Source organism: Triturus cristatus, chromosome 4_1 (assembly GCF_964204655.1).
Source record: "Triturus cristatus chromosome 4_1, aTriCri1.1, whole genome shotgun sequence".
NCBI lineage: Eukaryota > Metazoa > Chordata > Amphibia > Caudata > Salamandridae > Triturus > Triturus cristatus.
The window spans coordinates 709,518,334-709,537,872 of NC_140585.1; the positions used below are offsets into that span (position 1 = coordinate 709,518,334).

Genomic DNA, 19,539 nt, shown 5'->3' on the forward strand with positions numbered 1-19,539 from the left:
GTACGCTTAGAATTACTTTTTAGGGTCAGTGCTGGTCTAAAAGATGCAGCACTGGGTTCTCTCCTGATAACAGATGAGTAAATCGTAATTCGTAGCTCAGCTGATTTTAGAGTAATATTTTTACAATGGTAAAGGAAGGGGGTGGGGCCTGAGGTGACGTGTGCAAACACGCCCTATGGTGCGTTTTAAGTTGGGGAATTAATTCCTCTTCAATCCTGCGGTCCCCTGGGGGCCAACTAGCCCACCAGGTACCTCCAGTATGCGTCAGGGAGCTACGTTGCAGAGCGGTGTTCAGAGGCCATGTCCCTTTTTACAACACTCTGCAACGTAGCTCCGTGGCGCTTCCTGGAGGTACCTGGTGGGCTAGTTGGCCCCCAGGGGACCGCAGGATTGAAGAGGAATTAAGAGGGCCATTTTTTTGGCCCTGGGGACCCCATCCCCCAGGACCTGCCCCCAATTTTTGTTGATAAAAAAAAAATCGGAAAGGGGGTCGCGTGGCACCCCTCCCGAGGCCATAATTTGCCCCGGGGACCCCATCCCCTGGGGCATGGCCCTTTTTTTTTTTTTTTTTTTTTTTAATGGAGGGGGCTGCGTAGCCCCCCTCCTCTGGCCACTTTAAGGCCCCCGGGGACCCCATCCCATAGGTTTTTTAAATGTATTTATTTCTTAATTGGGGTGGGGGGCCGCATGGCCCCCCTCCCAGGCCACTTATGTCCCCGGGGACCCCATCCCCCGGGGCCTGGCCTCTGTTGGGGGCAGTGGGGGGGTCACCAATCCCCCCACGGTCCCAGCCGGCTCCCCGCGTCCTGCGGGAGCTGGCATTGCTTTTCCACATGGGGAGCAGCTAACATGCTGCTCCCCATGTGGAAAAGCAATCAGCTTTGCTTCATTTAAGTGAGAGTAGGTTTCCCTGCTCTCGCTTCAATGAAGCAAAGCAGTTTGCAATGACAGGGCGGAAGCCGCGAGGCTCCCGCCATGTCATTGCAAACTATAGTGTCCCGGGGGTGGGCACAGCTCCCAGGGCCTATTCAAGGCTCCAGGAGGGGGGCCGCATGGCTCCCCTCCCACACTGACAAGTTGCCCCGGGGGTGGCGGTCCCCGGGGCTGGGGGGATTACGAACTATACTTCCCATAATGCTCAGTTCCATATGACCATTCCATTGGAGGAAGTGCCGTATTTAAATGGGAACGTCATATGCACGCATCCTTGGAAAGAGAGTTCTCTTGCTGCTTCTGGGCGAGTGCAACTCAACTGATGGACACATCTGAGCTGAATGTATTCGCGGCCGTCCTGCCGTGGAGTCTGCACCACCCCGCGATAACTGAGGGCCACTCGACAAGGTATTCACCAAATCGATTATGTGGGCCAACAGCAGAGGATTTAGGACGGACCCGCTTGCGGGGTCCATGTGACCTATTAATAACAGAGTATAATGCGTGCATCCTTTTGGGGGATGATCGATTACGAACTATACTTTCCATAATGCACAGTTCCATATGACCATCCCATTGGAGGGAGTAACGTATTTAAATGGGAACGTCATATGCACGCATCCTTTCCGTGAAAGCCTCTGAAGAGAAAGCTGAGGAGCTTTCGAAACGCGTCAGGCAAACCTACACGGAGGCTGTTGATGGCTGTAAGCGGTATCCGTCCATACCATGGAAAGAGAGTTCTCTTATTTATATATATATATATATGTATATATATATATATATATATATATTCACTGAAAAAACCATAGGTTTCACACACGTTATAGTTAGGAATTAGCATTTAAAAAAACCTTGCAAATTCACAGAAAAAACCATAGGTTTCACACATGTTATAGTTAGCTGGACATTTTACTGATAAAAAACCAATGAAATTCCCCCGTTATAGTTACTGTAGGCAACTATAACTCACGCGACCGTAATCCTCTGCTGATGCTAATACTGTATTTAGACACTTATTTGCCCATGTCTTCTTCCATTAAATTTTAGCTATACATATATTACAAATATTTTTTTTTCATAAAGACACATATGTCATCAGCAGAGGATTACGGTCGCGTGAGTTATAGTTGCCTACAGTAACTATAACGGGGGAATTTCATTGGTTTTTTATCAGTAAAATGTCCAGCTAACTATAACATGTGTGAAACCTATGGTTTTTTCAGTGAATTTGCAAGGTTTTTTAAATGCTAATTCCTAACTATAACGTGTGTGAAACCTATGGTTTTTTCAGTGAATTTGTACGGTTTTTTAAATGCTAAGTTACTTTATGCCATTTGTGGCGTGCGCGCCCACTTAACGCAGTTCGTTCCGTGCGCGCACGGTGCGCTTCGCGCACCGTGCGTGCACAGTGAGCACGCGGTGCGCTTCGCGCACCGCGTGCCCACGTTACGCTAGATGGGCCATGAACGCACGATGCGCTTCGCGCACCGTGCGCACATGGAGGACATATGATGACCATCGTTGTGACAGGTAAAATATATGTTTTGTTTAGCTCTAATAAGCCGTGCACAAAAGGTGCACTTCGGGCATCTTTTGCACACGGGGTGGGGAGAATGTGGATATTTTTTTTTTTTATTATTATTTCTTACCGTATGCGTACGGTAAGCGTAATCGGCGAAATTTTCGAAAAAATTTAAATTGCCTTTTTTCACTTGGGGGATCGTTGGGGACTCCCTCGACATGGCTAGGTGCTTGGGAGCTGTGTAAACAGCCCCTTTACATGTTTTTGCACTTGGTTTTTCAACCCCCTGTCAGAGTGCGAGAGAGAAAATGGCGGCCGCCGCTTCCTGGTTTCGACCGATTCGAATGTTTACTAAGATCTAAGGGCCAATCAGAATCGCGCTCGCGCACGCCACCGTACGCGTACGGTAAGCGCACCGTAAGCGCACCGTAAGCTGGCTCAGATATATATATTGATTTAAAGGCTATTTTCTCAGAATCTACTGAACAGATTTACACCAAACCTACAAAAGGCACTTCCTTGACCTGAGGACTACCTCTCTGCCAAATTTCAAGTAATTCTGTTCAGCCGTTCGGGCTGTAGCTGTGTTTAAAGGTCCTATGGAAAAATGCATGGGAAAAACGCGTTTTGGGACCCCCCTTTTATCTCAGCCCCCGCTTGACGAATCCCCCCGAGACTTTCAGGGTAGGAGCGGAGCGTAGCGCCCCACCTATTTTGAAAAATTCGCGAGGATTCGTCAACCGGCGCCAAAGTTATTCAAAATAGAATGTTGCGGATTTCCTATGGAAACGTGGTCCTAACTATAACTACCTACTGGCGACCGCCAGTAGGTAATATATATACATATATATATATATATATATATATATATATATATATATATATATATATATATATGCAGTCCAATACTTTCTCCCAAACTCGACAGAAAGCGTGACACAGCTTCAGGATACACCAGGTGACTTTATTGATAAAATTCGCGCACAGCATCAGCTCTCCATGAAACGCTTTCGGCAGACGCGTTTCAGCCTTGATTGGCTTTCCTCAGTGCCGGTTCCACGGGTACAGCATTCTCCCTGGGGGTCTCGCAGAGTGTAGATAATTAATGACCGCTCCCAGTCAGGTGTTATATAGCCCCTCCTGCAATTACAGGGTGTGCTCTCAACTCGCGCTGACCTCAACCGGGCAGATGCATGCTGGTCATTGAAGTCCTGAGCGGCTGCCTATCCAGTGATTAAGGCAGTCAAACATCAAGTGATGCCCCAATAAAAATTGGCACATGGTCCCCACACCAGCTCAAGTGCCAGGAAGGTCCAAAGTCACACGGTCGAATCCCGTTTTCAGGCAATTGGTTTGCCTCCTTTCTCCCAAATGCAGGATACAAATTCCGTCCTTGTGGAACTGAAGTCATGCAAGAGGGGGGCAGCGTGGTTTGCATTTGATGCTTTCCCAAGATGTTGCAGTCTCTCCACGCCGCACCTGAACGAAAGGGCGTGTCACTAGCCAGCGACTGCTTGCTGGCTAAATATGCAGTCCAATACTTTCTCCCAAACTCGACAGAAAGCGTGACACAGCTTCAGGATACACCAGGTGACTTTATTGATAAAATTCGCGCACAGCATCAGCTCTCCATGAAACGCTTTCGGCAGACGCGTTTCAGCCTTGATTGGCTTTCCTCAGTGCCGGTTCCACGGGTACAGCATTCTCCCTGGGGGTCTCGCAGAGTGTAGATAATTAATGACCGCTCCCAGTCAGGTGTTATATAGCCCCTCCTCCAATTACAGGGTGTGCTCTCAACTCGCGCTGACCTCAACCGGGCAGATGCATGCTGGTCATTGAAGTCCTGAGCGGCTGCCTATCCAGTGATTAAGGCAGTCAAACATCAAGTGATGCCCCAATAAAAATTGGCACATGGTCCCCACACCAGCTCAAGTGCCAGGAAGGTCCAAAGTCACACGGTCGAATCCCGTTTTCAGGCAATTGGTTTGCCTCCTTTCTCCCAAATGCAGGATACAAATTCCGTCCTTGTGGAACTGAAGTCATGCAAGAGGGGGGCAGCGTGGTTTGCATTTGATGCTTTCCCAAGATGTTGCAGTCTCTCCACGCCGCACCTGAACGAAAGGGCGTGTCACTAGCCAGCGACTGCTTGCTGGCTAAATATGCAGTCCAATACTTTCTCCCAAACTCGACAGAAAGCGTGACACAGCTTCAGGATACACCAGGTGACTTTATTGATAAAATTCGCGCACAGCATCAGCTCTCCATGAAACGCTTTCGGCAGACGCGTTTCAGCCTTGATTGGCTTTCCTCAGTGCCGGTTCCACGGGTACAGCATTCTCCCTGGGGGTCTCGCAGAGTGTAGATAATTAATGACCGCTCCCAGTCAGGTGTTATATAGCCCCTCCTCCAATTACAGGGTGTGCTCTCAACTCGCGCTGACCTCAACCGGGCAGATGCATGCTGGTCATTGAAGTCCTGAGCGGCTGCCTATCCAGTGATTAAGGCAGTCAAACATCAAGTGATGCCCCAATAAAAATTGGCACATGGTCCCCACACCAGCTCAAGTGCCAGGAAGGTCCAAAGTCACACGGTCGAATCCCGTTTTCAGGCAATTGGTTTGCCTCCTTTCTCCCAAATGCAGGATACAAATTCCGTCCTTGTGGAACTGAAGTCATGCAAGAGGGGGGCAGCGTGGTTTGCATTTGATGCTTTCCCAAGATGTTGCAGTCTCTCCACGCCGCACCTGAACGAAAGGGCGTGTCACTAGCCAGCGACTGCTTGCTGGCTAAATATGCAGTCCAATACTTTCTCCCAAACTCGACAGAAAGCGTGACACAGCTTCAGGATACACCAGGTGACTTTATTGATAAAATTCGCGCACAGCATCAGCTCTCCATGAAACGCTTTCGGCAGACGCGTTTCAGCCTTGATTGGCTTTCCTCAGTGCCGGTTCCACGGGTACAGCATTCTCCCTGGGGGTCTCGCAGAGTGTAGATAATTAATGACCGCTCCCAGTCAGGTGTTATATAGCCCCTCCTCCAATTACAGGGTGTGCTCTCAACTCGCGCTGACCTCAACCGGGCAGATGCATGCTGGTCATTGAAGTCCTGAGCGGCTGCCTATCCAGTGATTAAGGCAGTCAAACATCAAGTGATGCCCCAATAAAAATTGGCACATGGTCCCCACACCAGCTCAAGTGCCAGGAAGGTCCAAAGTCACACGGTCGAATCCCGTTTTCAGGCAATTGGTTTGCCTCCTTTCTCCCAAATGCAGGATACAAATTCCGTCCTTGTGGAACTGAAGTCATGCAAGAGGGGGGCAGCGTGGTTTGCATTTGATGCTTTCCCAAGATGTTGCAGTCTCTCCACGCCGCACCTGAACGAAAGGGCGTGTCACTAGCCAGCGACTGCTTGCTGGCTAAATATGCAGTCCAATACTTTCTCCCAAACTCGACAGAAAGCGTGACACAGCTTCAGGATACACCAGGTGACTTTATTGATAAAATTCGCGCACAGCATCAGCTCTCCATGAAACGCTTTCGGCAGACGCGTTTCAGCCTTGATTGGCTTTCCTCAGTGCCGGTTCCACGGGTACAGCATTCTCCCTGGGGGTCTCGCAGAGTGTAGATAATTAATGACCGCTCCCAGTCAGGTGTTATATAGCCCCTCCTCCAATTACAGGGTGTGCTCTCAACTCGCGCTATATATATATATATATATAAGAGAACTCTCTTTCCATGGTATGGACGTATATATATATATATATATATATATATATATATATATATATATATATATATATATATATATATATATATCAAGGCTCATAGGGGTGACCAAAGGGCAAGCAGCACTCGAACACGACACTCTTTTCCCCAGTAAAAGCATTTATTTGGTATGCTCAGCTTCGCTTCTCAGTTTATTAGCATACGACCGCCACCTGACGCGTTTCGTAGTTCACTTCTTCAGAGGCACCGCAGTGCCCTTTGGTCACCCCAACGAGCCTTGATATATATATATATATATATATATATATATATATATATATTCACACAAACGTGAGTGTGTCCGACTCATAGTGATTCGATGTATAAAATTCATCCAATTGTTTTAGTTGATACAGAATTCTTTAGTTGTTGCGGATTCTTGTTCGCATCATTCCTGACTGCCTCTAACCACCGTGATCTTGGTCTTCCTCTATTCCGTTTACCTTTCATAGTTCCCAACACAATGTGTTTTTTTCAGCGAGTGTTCTCTTCTCATTATGTGGCTTTCATATGTTAGCTTAATTCTAAATAATGATTCTTATTATTATTATCATTATTATTGTTAAAAAGAAATAAAATTCACTGAGATAAAACAAAACTTAAAGCAGAGTTGCTCAATAATATGGTAGTAAAATTGTAACTTGCTTTAAATGTAAAAGAAAGCATAGAAATTCACAGAAAAAAAGGTTAAAGTGGAGTTAGCAGTCCAAGGCTATCCGACTTTGTGAGGATTTCACTGGATACAGCCTTCAACTTTGTCTTTAGGAGGATTTCTACTTCCACAAAAATGACTGACTCCAAAGGTAAAGTCTTTGAACAGGTCAACCCACAAGGCTTAGCTGGCCTTTGGTGCATTGCAGTGAACCTCCGTTTGTTTCTAGGTCCCGATCAACCACACCGATAGATGCTATGCTGTTTCTTGGTGCTTTCTAACTTACATTTTAAAAATTCCTGTCTCTTAGTTGGATTTTTATCATTTTTATGTTATTTGTTTCTCATTAAAGATTTCTTGATGTTTAGGTTGTGGGATTACACTGTGAAATATAGTTCGATAAATTAAGCTTGTTTGCTCTGTGCATTATCTACCAGGGGTTGAGTCTAAGTTTATTTATTGAAACTTTTGGCCTTATTAGGAGTACATTAGTCCTGAGCCCGCCGTACTTGACGTGGCTGTCCGACCACCACTACGAGCCCACCCGCCGTATTATGATGGTGGCAGTGGGACCACCAGAGGACCATCGTCTCTGCCGGGATCCAGGATCCCACGGCGGTGGCGGTGCGTGAAGGGGCCTGAATATGCTAGCGGTGTTGATGCCGGCACCGTCAAGCATATTACGACCTGCATATCCACTGGCCTTTTTATGGTGGTAACCCCGCCAAGAAAAGGGTGGCAGACATGCAGGCAGGGTAGAGGGCCCTAACAGAGCACTCAGCCAAATCTGGGTCTGGGGGTGCTTGCGCGGGGGCATGCACAACATGGTGCATGCCACACCGTGCAGGAACATGCTGCAAGCACTCTCACGACGGCGGTATGCTGTTAAGGCTCTCCTATGAGCCTAACATAGCCGCCACTGGGAGATCGCTGCCGCACCGCCCACCCTGGATTAAACTCATGATCCGGCAGGGGGCTCACCACGGCCATGGCTGTCTTCCTGGGACCGCCGCGGTGACGATCCCATTGGAAGTCCACCAAAGACGTAATAAGGCCCTTTGGGGCAGATTTATGAGCCCCTTGCGCCACTTTTGCGTCACTTTTAACATGGGAAAAGTGACGCAAAAGTGGCGCAAGGGGCTCATAAATCTGCCCCTTTATGTTTAGCCTGACAAGATTTTGGGCTTATTGCTTGTGAATGACTTGCATCCTTTCTAACTAATACTTATTTTCTTACACACTATTCCAATAAAAATTGGAAAAATTCAGGGTCTCCAGTGAATTTGTGCGGTACAGCCATGCCAAAAGGTGGATTCAAAAAGTTATGAAGCTGGGTCAGGGGAATTGGATCTTGAGCCTGATCAACAACAAATGTTCCTGGTGTGGGATTTCTAAACTCTCCTGTTACTGGAGAGATTTTATTTAAACAAACAATTAAGTATGTTCATTCATTTAGAGTATCTTTGGATCTTCCTGAATATCTGAAATGGCTTGTGTTATTGCCTGCAGTGGATTGAAATTAAGACTCAAGCTGCTAGAATATGCCTACCAAACTGTGAGGTTTTGCAGTTGTTGTCCGGAAGAGTCTGATGACAGCCTGCCCTGCTGCCCAGAATGTGTTCTGCTAGTATACAGTCAAAATGTAGACTCAGAACTTAGGCCCTTATTCCGATGGTGGTCGGTTGTACTGCCCACCGCCATCGTTTTGGGCAAGTCCGACAATGTGCCGGCAATCCCACCTGCCTGATTAGGATAGGACCGCCATGAGGGCGGTCGTAAAATGCTTTTCTCTATTGCTTCTTGTGCTGTGGCTCAGAAAAAGGGCCATAGCTCAAGGTGCAGTAGGAAAAGGCACTTTGTGCACATACATGCATTGTGTACATGGATGTGTGGGGGCACTACATGTGCCCCCCAGGCCACTTACCAATGGCCCACGGGGGACAGGGGCCCGGCTTGAGCCCCCTCAAGTCTGTTACGGTCTGCCTGTTCATGGCAGTGGGACCCTCATGAACAGGCAGTCGGAAAGGAATATCCTAATCCCCACGGCCGTGCCTGCGCAGGCACTGCCTCCATTGGAGAGTTAGGAATCCGACCGTCTTCCCGACGGGATCTTTGATCCTGTCGGGTGCTGCAGTCCTGCCCCCAACCTCTGAGGCCCACCTGCTGCATAGTAATGCAGCGGTTGGACTGGTGTCTTGGATGGCCGGCTGCCATCGTAATGAGGGCCTAAATTCTGGAGGGAAGGGAGAATGAGAAAGGAGACAGCGCGAAATAGTTGGTCTCATCCCCTTCAACTTTCTCATGGTTCAGAGCTATAGGATTGTGTTTTTCAAATGCTGGATTTCTCGGGCAGTTTATGTGTATACAGCTTTTATTTATTTAGGGTAATGTTACCTCCAAGGGTGTAGGGATAATTCATTTTTTGATTTTTAGAAACAAATTCCTGCTTTCTGAAAGAACAAAAAAAATTAAGTGGTGGACGGCCATTGAAAACGACAGCGGCTGCCCGCTGTTGCTGCTGTTATAGCAATGGTTATGGCAATGGTTTTAACAATGGTATACTATCCTTTGTTTCTCTGTATAACATTACAGAGAGGACACATAGTATGATCAGTGCGACTGCAGTTTAATACTGTCATTTCATATATAACAGAACAAGTAATTTTATATATGATATTGTCTCATCATAAGTGATGTTACCTGTGATATCAATTATGTCTGCTTTGGTGTTGTGTGAAGTCATGAGGAGGGCATTGGCAGTGGGGAAGTTATGGTGATGTAGCTCACTATTGTTGACAAATGTCAGTAATTTGTAGGTTTTTCTGCACTTTATTAAATATTGTGAGGTTACTGATCTCAATATCTAACAATAAAGTTATTCAATGTAGATTTTAGTAAATTATTTTAGTTGTGTTAGGTTTACTTTCTGCCAACCCCCAAACTGACTAGCTTCAAAGGCTTTAAAATCACACACATACATGTAACATGCCCTTAGGCAGCAAATAGTGGCATAACGAAACTTGAGGGAACGCCCCTGCAAAGTACACAGAGGGCCCCCAACTCAGTCACAAGCTCTCAGGCCGTGGCCCTGACACCTGGGCACAGTGCCGGAGGGGGCCCCCATGCACCGCGGTACCTGAGGGGCTAGTGTCATACCACTGGCAACAAAGCAAACATACATACACACACAGTTTCAGGCACACATAGTCACGCAGACATACATGTGAACTCCACAGCATGCAGAAAAACACACACTCACTCTGCTAAACACAAAAATTTACCTGGGGCAGGCTCATGATTTCTGACTCCCCCATCCTTGGACAGCATACCAAAGGTAGGGCCAAGAGCTTTCACCAAACAGAAGCTGGATTAGGGTTAAAAGTAACAAGGTAGATCTTTTTCTCTATTCCAGGTTCCAATAGGACAAGAGGGTGTGTGATTGACAAGTCCTGAAGCACCTTTATCGGACATTCTGCACAGCCTGACTCTAGTGCAGCATGTCAGATATGTATTGTGTCTGTGTAACTCCGGGCTGTGACAGCCCCGCCTGACACATGTGCAACACAGCCAGTGGATCCCTCTCCTCCTAGCACAGCTATATTACAGCTTTTAGATGCAAACAAACAATCTGTGAGATTGTTTTCACATAAAAGTTGAAAAATGCCAAGCAGTTGTGGCAGAGCAAGGCAGTTGGTCGACTCCGTATCACCCTCTATGGGCAGACGCAACTGGTGCCCACTGAGATGAAGCAAAACAAAGAATAACATGCAGAGAATAATGGAGCAGCATGAGAAATACGAAATGTCTGGAGCTACCAACTGTGGCACTGGGGAACCATTTTCAAGTCAGCGCAACCTCCTGAAAAAGCCTGAAAACACATTTTTTTTAAAAGTGAATCTGACCATATATATTGTAGTCTGGTACTCATGAAAGTGTTCTAATGCCCTGGGGCCCAGTTAACGCAATATACTTTTCAATCCCATCATACACAAAGCCTGGACTATGTGGTTGTTTCCTATCAAATGTTTGGGGCCTGTGAAAACCTAGATGTCTCTCCGTCAGTATGGAATGATCACAGCGTAATAGGTTTGACACTGGCCTTTAATCTACCTGCACTGAATCAAGGGAACTTGGTCCAGGGCTCGGTGGTCTTTAACGAAGCAAATGGACGTTCTTTTTGGTCGCAAAAAAATACCGAGGTAGGTGTAATGGTGAAGAAATTTTTTGTAGAACAGCACGGTCATGTTTATGCTAATATTATACAGTTCTTTGAGGCCCAAATGAGGGAGATAACAAATGTAAGCTCTAAATCCACTGGCCCTTGTAGGGCAAACCAGAGTACCCCTTCGCTGAAGGTACTAAATCAAGAAATTAACCATTTAGTCCGAAAACATCTACAATTTTCCGTGGGTAAACATCAGGAAATTAATCGCCTTCAGCGAGTAAGAAGTCGTTATAAACTCAGAGAAAAGAGAAACAAGATTGATGCTAAATGGATTGGGTTGAGGGAAGTCAAGAGAGCCAAAGATTCAAAGATTCCGATTCAGAAAGGGAGTGAGTGGACTATATTTCACTTACGCAAATGATTTATTTGGGCTCAGTGTAAATTATGATTCACCCATTCCAAAGCCAGTATTGAAGACATTCTTAAAGAAGTCCGTAAGCTCGATTAGCACGGTAAGAGACACAGCTTTAAGGCCAATCTAAAGCCCCCAATGAGGTGGTCTGTGGGAGTGCCGTGGGGAGTGGACCTCAGCCCTATCTTTCATGGAATCTCCCACAGAGAAGTAAATGGCATTAGGGAAAACATTCCAAGAGGGAAGAAAATCTGTGAATTGTGTTTTTTACAAATTCAGGATCTTAATCACGTGCTATTTGTTTGCCCGGAACTTCAAAGGGCGAGGTGCATGTTTTTAAGACCATCATTTACCAAATGTAATATTCATTCTGCTCAGGAGGCTCGATCTTTTGTCTTGTCCCCACCAAATGAAATGGTTTGCCATAAGATATTCAATTTTTTAAAACCTTACTGGTTATTTATTAGGAAATTCTTAAAGAGTTTAGTTTGTATGTTGTAACGTTTGATGGTTGCACAATGTAGAATTTTGCACTATTTACAAAGTATGTCTTTCCCTCTTTCCTCAGCTTTTAATTTACTGGAGTATTTAAAAAATATATATATATATATATTTTCTTGTTTGTATTTAAAGTATGTCTTTTTATTGTATTGGTGTATTTTTGTGGACCTCCGTAGGAGTTCCGTAACAAGTAAAAATTGAGAGGCTGTATAAAAATGCATAAAGGGAATGAAAGGCAGGCAGGCGAAGATATCAGTTCATACCAATTATATGCATGCAGTTACAAATAGTGCCTTCTGTTGTCTGGCTGTCTAGAATAGGCCTTTACTTACTCAAGAATATTGCCTTCAAATCTTTGAATAAGTCAATTTCAGTGTCATGAAACACATTGGTGTTGCCTTTTCACTATGTATGCTTCCACCCGGGTGTATGTGGATAAACAGCATTTGAGTATGATCCTCCGAGAAAGCAGATAACATAAATTTCAATAGTGTATGTGTTTTTCTACGATTTTTGGAGATGTTTGTTTTGGCTAAGACGAATCTAAAATGACATACACTGTCTACTAATCATAACATTATTCTGAGCCTTAAGCTAGAGTTAGAAGAATGATCACAGTAATAAAGGGCAAAATGTTTGAAACTATTTTGCATTCACAAACAGTGCGAATAGCAAAATTCCACCATTTGCGAATGCAAAATAGCCTTTTATGATGTATGAAAGGCTTTGAAGTCGCAATTTTAGGTAATATCAAAAATTGCAATTACCTAAAATTGCGACTATAAATAGTGAATTGCAAATTGCGATTCCCTTGGCACATGTACTAAGCATTTTCTAAATGCAAACTGTGCATATAGGAAAATGCTATAACCATCGACTTCAAGTCAATAGTAACCATTTGCAAATTTTGAAAAATGCACAAAAATGCATTTTTCAAAATGCCATGTTGCGCGCACATGCCCTATGGGCATGTGGCTCTTTACATGTACACATTTATTTTTTGGGGGTGCTTCATGGGTGCCTTAGGGCCCCGGGCACATTTGGCTTTGCATTACCTAATTTGCGATTACCAATCAGGTAATCGCAAATTAGCTAATGCAAAACCATTCGCACCAATGGGCCTGTAGGCCTTCAGTAACAAATTAAGTAGTATTACCTAATAGCGATTACCTATTTACCGAATCGCTATTTGATAATATTAAGGAATCTCTAAATCTTTTATATAATTCCTTACATACATAGCATTTTGCGATTACCAAATAGTGATTCGGTAAAAATTGCTATTTGGTAATCGCAAAATGCTTGTTTTAAACATGTGCCCCATACTCTTTGGAATATGTTTACAATTTTAAATATAATAATTCTTTTCAGGTGTCCATGTTGGAAATCTATAACGAAACAGTGAAAGATCTTCTTTCGAAAAACACTGGTGACCTTCTGGAGCTAAGGACTCAAGGCAAAACTGTCACAGTGCCTGGACTGACAGAAATTGAAGTTGCAACAGAAGCTGATATTAGAGAAATAATGACATTGGGCGAGAAGAACAGAACCGTTGCATCTACAAAGATGAACACAGAAAGGTAATTAAGGAATTAACCCCTCTTCATGGCACCTGAATGATAAAAATACTACCACATGAATGAATGTGTGACGCTACTCACTGGACTTGTTGGCTTATCATTTTAGGGCCTTATCACAATCTTGGCAGATGCAAAAGTCCATCACAAACGTGACAGATATCCTGTCCATCGTATTAAAAGTTCCATAGGATATAAAGGACTTGTAATACGATGGGCCAAATATCCGTCACGTTTATGAGGTAGAATCCCATCCTCCAAGATTGCAATCAAACCATTAGTTATGAATGTTCATCTTCCATTTGAAAGACACTCACTCTGATTATGTTTTGTGTCACATTTCTTGCAATAACGGAAAGACGAGAAATAATCCGAGTTTATGTACTATTTTTACTTTCTATAAACAAGCTTTTGACATTAGACGATGACACGATGGAAAATATAAGTCTTTCGTTATGCGGAATGGGGAGCAGAAGAAAAAGGGTATTCTGTATCAGAGGGATTTAATGTGTGCTATGCATCAGAGATGCCAAAGGATCTCATTTACTGGCCCATTTTGTTGTAGATATTGTCACCACTGAGTTGGCTGGAAGAACAATCCAGTGAGGGTTCCAATGTCACTTTAAAATTCTGTTAAAACAATCCTGTCATACGTTAGTAAAGAATTCGAGTCTCGCACGTGATAAAAGCAAGGATCCAGAGAAACATTTGGAGAGTAAATATTAACCAACAAAAAACATAGGGGCATATTCTCAAGGACCTATCACCGAGTTAGCGGCACTTTATCGCCGCCAAAGTGGCGATAAATTCATCGCACTATTCACAAGCTGGTGCTAACAGGCGATATCACCAGTTTTCCGGCAATAGCAGCCGCAAAAAACATCACCACAGATGACACCGGCAACTAACGCTAATGAGATGCAGAGTAGGCGTTCCCGTGCAAAAAGCCGCGACAACACCACTTTGCAACAGTCTAAATGACCAGCCAGATCGGCGATAAGTTCACAAAACATGCGATAAGGCGTGTTAGCAGCAGGGATTTAACACCTGCTCCGACCTGGTGTCGGACAGCACCCTGCACCATAAAGGGAGCTCAGCCCAGAGACACACCTGAAGATCAACAGATGCCATGGAGCTACTCATCATGCAGCTCGAGGCCCCAAGAGGGCAACAACACCCACCGCCACCACATCCAGGCAAGCAACCTCCTCCCCCCCCCCCCCGAACCTCCCCGGACCACCACAGAGGCAGTGCAGACAAAGACAGCAGACAGCAGACCTTCAGAAAACGCACCAGCCTCACAGACTTGACACCAGAGGATGTCATTGCCCACTACAGGCACAAAAGGACAACCATCCTACGCATCCTGACCATCATTGCCCACAGGCTGACGGTACCAACACAGCGGACAACCAACATCCCTCTGCATACAAAACTGCTGGCTGTGCTGCACATGTTGGCCTCTGGGACCTTCCAACCAACAACTGCCAGAGTTGTAGGAGTCTCACAGCCAGCCCCATCAAAGTTCCTCACACCTGTCTTGGATGCCATCATCAGCTTGGTACCCCAGTACCTGCGCAGGAACAGCTGGAAAGCAAGCAAGGCTTCTACGCCATAGCTGCCTTCCCGCATGTGTTGGGGGCAATCGACTGCACACATGTACTCCTTGTAACCCCTGACACCACTGCACACAATTGCCGCAACAGGAAGCACACGCATTCCATCAATATGCAGGCAATAGTGTACCACCGGGGACTCTTCACCAATGTTGTCGCCAACTACCCAGGCAGTGTGCATTATTCCCTAATCTTCCGACAGTCCATCATCAACCAGTGCTATGTGGCTGTCACCTATGGGAATGCATTGCTCGTTGGTAAGTAGCAATAGGACACACCACACACCTCAATTCCACAATCATGCAACTCACAACCCTGGGAATGCACACGTCACAAACTCACACACAACATGCCAAACAACATGCCCACCCACCAGACACAACAGCACAACTTACTGTGGTGACCTGGGCAAGCCATGTACACGAGCCATCAATGGCATGGCACCTTATCCACACAATAGCAGAATGTGGGTAGAGGTGGGAACCATGCATGTGCGAAGGAGGCAAGTGACCCATGAATGAGAATGTACACAACGCCAAGTGTGGGGTGCCTGTGCTGGCTAGACTGCATTATGCAGACCACAGACATGCCCATGTCAACATATACTGCTGGTGTTTGGAGTGTACTGAATAGTGGATGCAACCATGTTACCCCAGGCAGTGGGGAAGAGTGTGGAAAGTAGCTCATTACGTCCCCCCCTGTAAGCATGAGCGGAGTGGGCTGGCCCAGCGTCTGCCAGGCCAGCGTAGGGGTGTGAATAAAAAGCTCGTAGCTCTGGGCGTGGTTCTCTTCCGGAATGGCCAATGTGTCTGCCTGGGCGGCGTCTCCCAGCACACCACAAGGCTGACGCCGTGAGCAGCTGTGCCTGCGACCTTGTGCGCCTGCTGCAACCCAGGCCGAAGGTCCCAAGACCCGTCTTGCCCGCCCCTGCACAACCAGGCCACACCGCTCACCTGCTGACACCGGCGTGTGTCAGAGAGGGCCCACCACATGCCTGTGCAAGCGACCCTGGCAGCCTCCTCAGACCATCGCTGTCCTCCACGAGACCGGGCCGCTGCAGTCCTTTTTCATTGACGTACTCCACCGGCCTACACAGCGGTCAAGTAGGTCACACATGTGGAACTGAGTCTTGATTATACAATGGCAGAGTACACACTTTATGGTAGATTTTATGTCACTGTACTCCCTTCGATATGGTGCCACCAACTCTGTGCCTAGCATCTGAACGACACCTGTCTGTGGTCCCTTGCTAACTACTGCCTTCGGCCTACACTGTGGTCCAGTAGGTCACACACTTGGAACTGAGTCTTGATTTGTGTATGGCAGAGTTGATATCATTGAACGCAAGGAGAGGAGTAAGAGGAAGACGTGGTTCAGTCCGGAGGAAAAAAGGATCCTCGTTACGGAGGTGATCGAACACTACCAAGAACTGCTCTGCTGCCACTAACTCTGTGTATCGCAAACCAATGACATGTGGATGTGGGCCCATGCTGACCGCTGCCTCTGGCCTACACTGTGGTCCAGTAGGTCAAACATTTGGATCTGAGCCTTGATTTCTTTAGGGCATAGGTTAGATCATTGTACAGGCCTCATCACAAACTGCATCCCTTTTCAGCCCTGGTGCCACTGACTCTGTGCCCCGAAATTCATGGACACTCTCTGGTTGAACTTTGGTGGCGTCTACGGCCTGGAGGTGGTCTTCATCATCATGTAGCTGATACTGACTTGGTGGTAAAAAGGAGTCTGTAGCATTCTACTTCCACTGTCCCCCGAAACACTCAGCAACATTCACCTTCGACATCAACGAGGACCCGCTCAGCTCGCATGGCCCTATCTCAGTGCACCGCAAGTCATCGTCCCGTGGCGGAGTGCCTGTGCCAGCTGCAATGCATCCAGGGCCACTAACTCTGTGCAGCTCAAGTCATGGACCCTTCCTGATTGACTTTTGGATGGCCTCTGGGTCGATGGTCTGGGGCTCATCAACGCCATGTGTCTGTGGCCCTGCACTGTACGCTGCCTCCGGCCCCCACTGCAGTCCACCAGCGATCACACATCAAATCGAGTCATGACCTGCCCGGACGATGCATCCCTGCAGGATGCTCACGCCACCACCGCCAGGACCACCTCCAATAAACAACTGCCATAGTCATAAGAGTCTTACAGCCAGGCTATCCGAGTTCCTCACACGTCTTGGCTGCCATCACCAGCTTGGTACCCTGCTCAGCTCTTCAGGTGCCACCAACTCAGTGCACCACAACTTATGGACCCTTTCCAATTGATCTTTTTTGATGTGGACAGCTCATGCAACAATGCCACCTCAGACAGTGGGGAAGACCTGGGATGATGATGGGAAAGATGTGGCTGCTGTGCGTAGGGGTGAAGGCATGGACAATAGGAGGGCAGAAGGCAACAAAGTGGAGGCAGTAATGCAGATTGGAGGTGGTAGTCCAGCTACACACCAGGAGCTGTGGAAGAGGTACTTGCTGTGGACTGCGGATGCCACTATGTCACCTTAGGCAGTGGGGAAGACCTGGGACAATGATGGGGAAGATGTGGCTGGTGTTACACACCCTACTGCAGCTGCAGCAGGAATAACCCGAACGGACACAATCTTGGGCAATTTCGTCCCCTGAGCACGATCAGCTCTGGTGCCCCTACCTCACTGTACTGCGTCTCGCCGACCCTTCTAATTGGATATTGGGTGATCTCTGTACTTGCTCTGGCTACCAACATGATGCCTCGCAGTTGTTTGTGTTATGTTGGTGTTTTCTGTTTCTGCTTCAATGGTGATCACTGTTCAAGTTGTTGCCACCACCAACCACTCCCTGAGGGCTGGCTCACACTCACCCCACACCCATCCAGCAAAGGCATCACTGGTCAGGTGACCCTGGTAATAAAGAGTGGCCGGGCGCACGTGCCCGTTTCCAGTTCAACTGACTATGAAAGTGTGTCTGTCTACTCATTACGTATGTATGATGGCCCTGGGCCCTACATTACGTTGTGCGTTGTACAGCGGATGCAACCATGTCACCCCTGGCAGTGGGTAAGACCTTGTACATGTAGCTCTGCCGACCCCCCCTTCATTCGTAAGAGGAGTGGAGTGGACTGGCCAGGCGTACGCACGTCCAGCGTAGCGGTGTGAATGATTGTCCCAGGGCTCTGAGCGTGGTTCAGTAGTGGGAATGTGCAAATGCGTGTGGCTATGTCGCAGTGTGTGTGTCCGTTGTCCCACGTATGTAATCAAGTTCAGCTGCCATGATTTCGAACCCCACCCATACCTGTTCAGCCACCTCCTTCTGGCAGTCTAACACCTGGCCGTGGAATGCGATGTGTGCTTCTGTGAGGTGCTGGGAGCCATCCGTGGTGGTGTGTGCTTCCTGCTGTGTGGTCTGTGCAGGGGGTGGGGTCTCCTGGGTGCAGCTGGGCTGACCTGCTCCTGAAAGTGGGTTGCCTCAGATGTTCATGAGCTGTCGTAGGGTGTCAGCGTCGAAGGTGTGGAGGTCCTCTTCATCATCACTGATGAGTTGTCTGGTCTGCTCTGCAGGAGGTGTTATTTGTCCCTCTGCTAGGTGAAGGGGAGATGCATTTTCACATTGTGTTGACTTGTATGTTGACACATTATTCATGTTTACCTCGGAACTGCATGACAATGCACATTGTGACTGTTTGGGCGGAGCTGACTATTTGATGCGGGACAGTGGACATTTGAACTACATAACAGATGTGAGGTTGTACATGTACATTTTCATCTCACAGTTTCCTGCTATGCCAGATGTGACTGGCCAGTTTCCACACACAGGCGGAGCCAGTTGTGTCCTCTGGTCTGTCGTGGGAGTGTTTCACTTTGTACCACATTGTCGTCCCTGTTGATGTGCTGTTATTGCTATGTGTGTGTGCTGCCTTGTGGGTGAGTCGCCCCTGCTGCTCAGATTTGGCTGCCCCTTATCCCTTTCAGGCGGTGTGCCTTTGACTTCTGTGCTTCTACAGTGCTTGGATGTTTCGGACTTGGGTACATTGGGCGAGTTGGGACTCTTGGCATGGTTTGTCCGCAGATGTTTTGTTGCGTCAGGGGTGGTTTGAGCACGTGGATGTGTCGGAGTGTGGCCTTTCTGGATGTGGTCTACACCTCAGTGTCGTGGCGTGCACAATGTCATGATGATTGTACTGCAGCCATGCTAATCATCGTGTAGTGTCACTTGCATTGTCGGTGTGGCTCACATATACGAATCCTTGCTGGGTTTCGCACTTGTGCATGTGTTCGTTGTGGAATTGGTGATGAGTGGGGTTGGACCCCTTTCAGCATGTTGTGGACGGAGGTCTACTTGGTCTTTGTATGTGTGCTGCAGTGCGCCACGGGTGTCAGGGACATGATCCAGAGGCATTGTGGGTGTGCAG

The 19,539-nt window shown here is 47.0% G+C and overlaps 1 protein-coding gene across 3 annotated transcripts in view; it reads left to right on the forward strand.

Moving 5' to 3' along the window:
• Nucleotides 1–19,539, forward strand: part of LOC146855412 (uncharacterized) — a 658,880-nt gene that overhangs the window by 484,192 nt on the left and 155,149 nt on the right. For all 3 annotated transcript variants that reach the window (XM_085653183.1, XM_085653184.1, XM_085653185.1), the window contains one exon: nucleotides 13,323–13,531. In XM_085653183.1, the coding sequence (XP_085509309.1) occupies nucleotides 13,323–13,531 (209 nt within the window). The remainder of the gene's footprint in view (nucleotides 1–13,322; nucleotides 13,532–19,539) is intronic.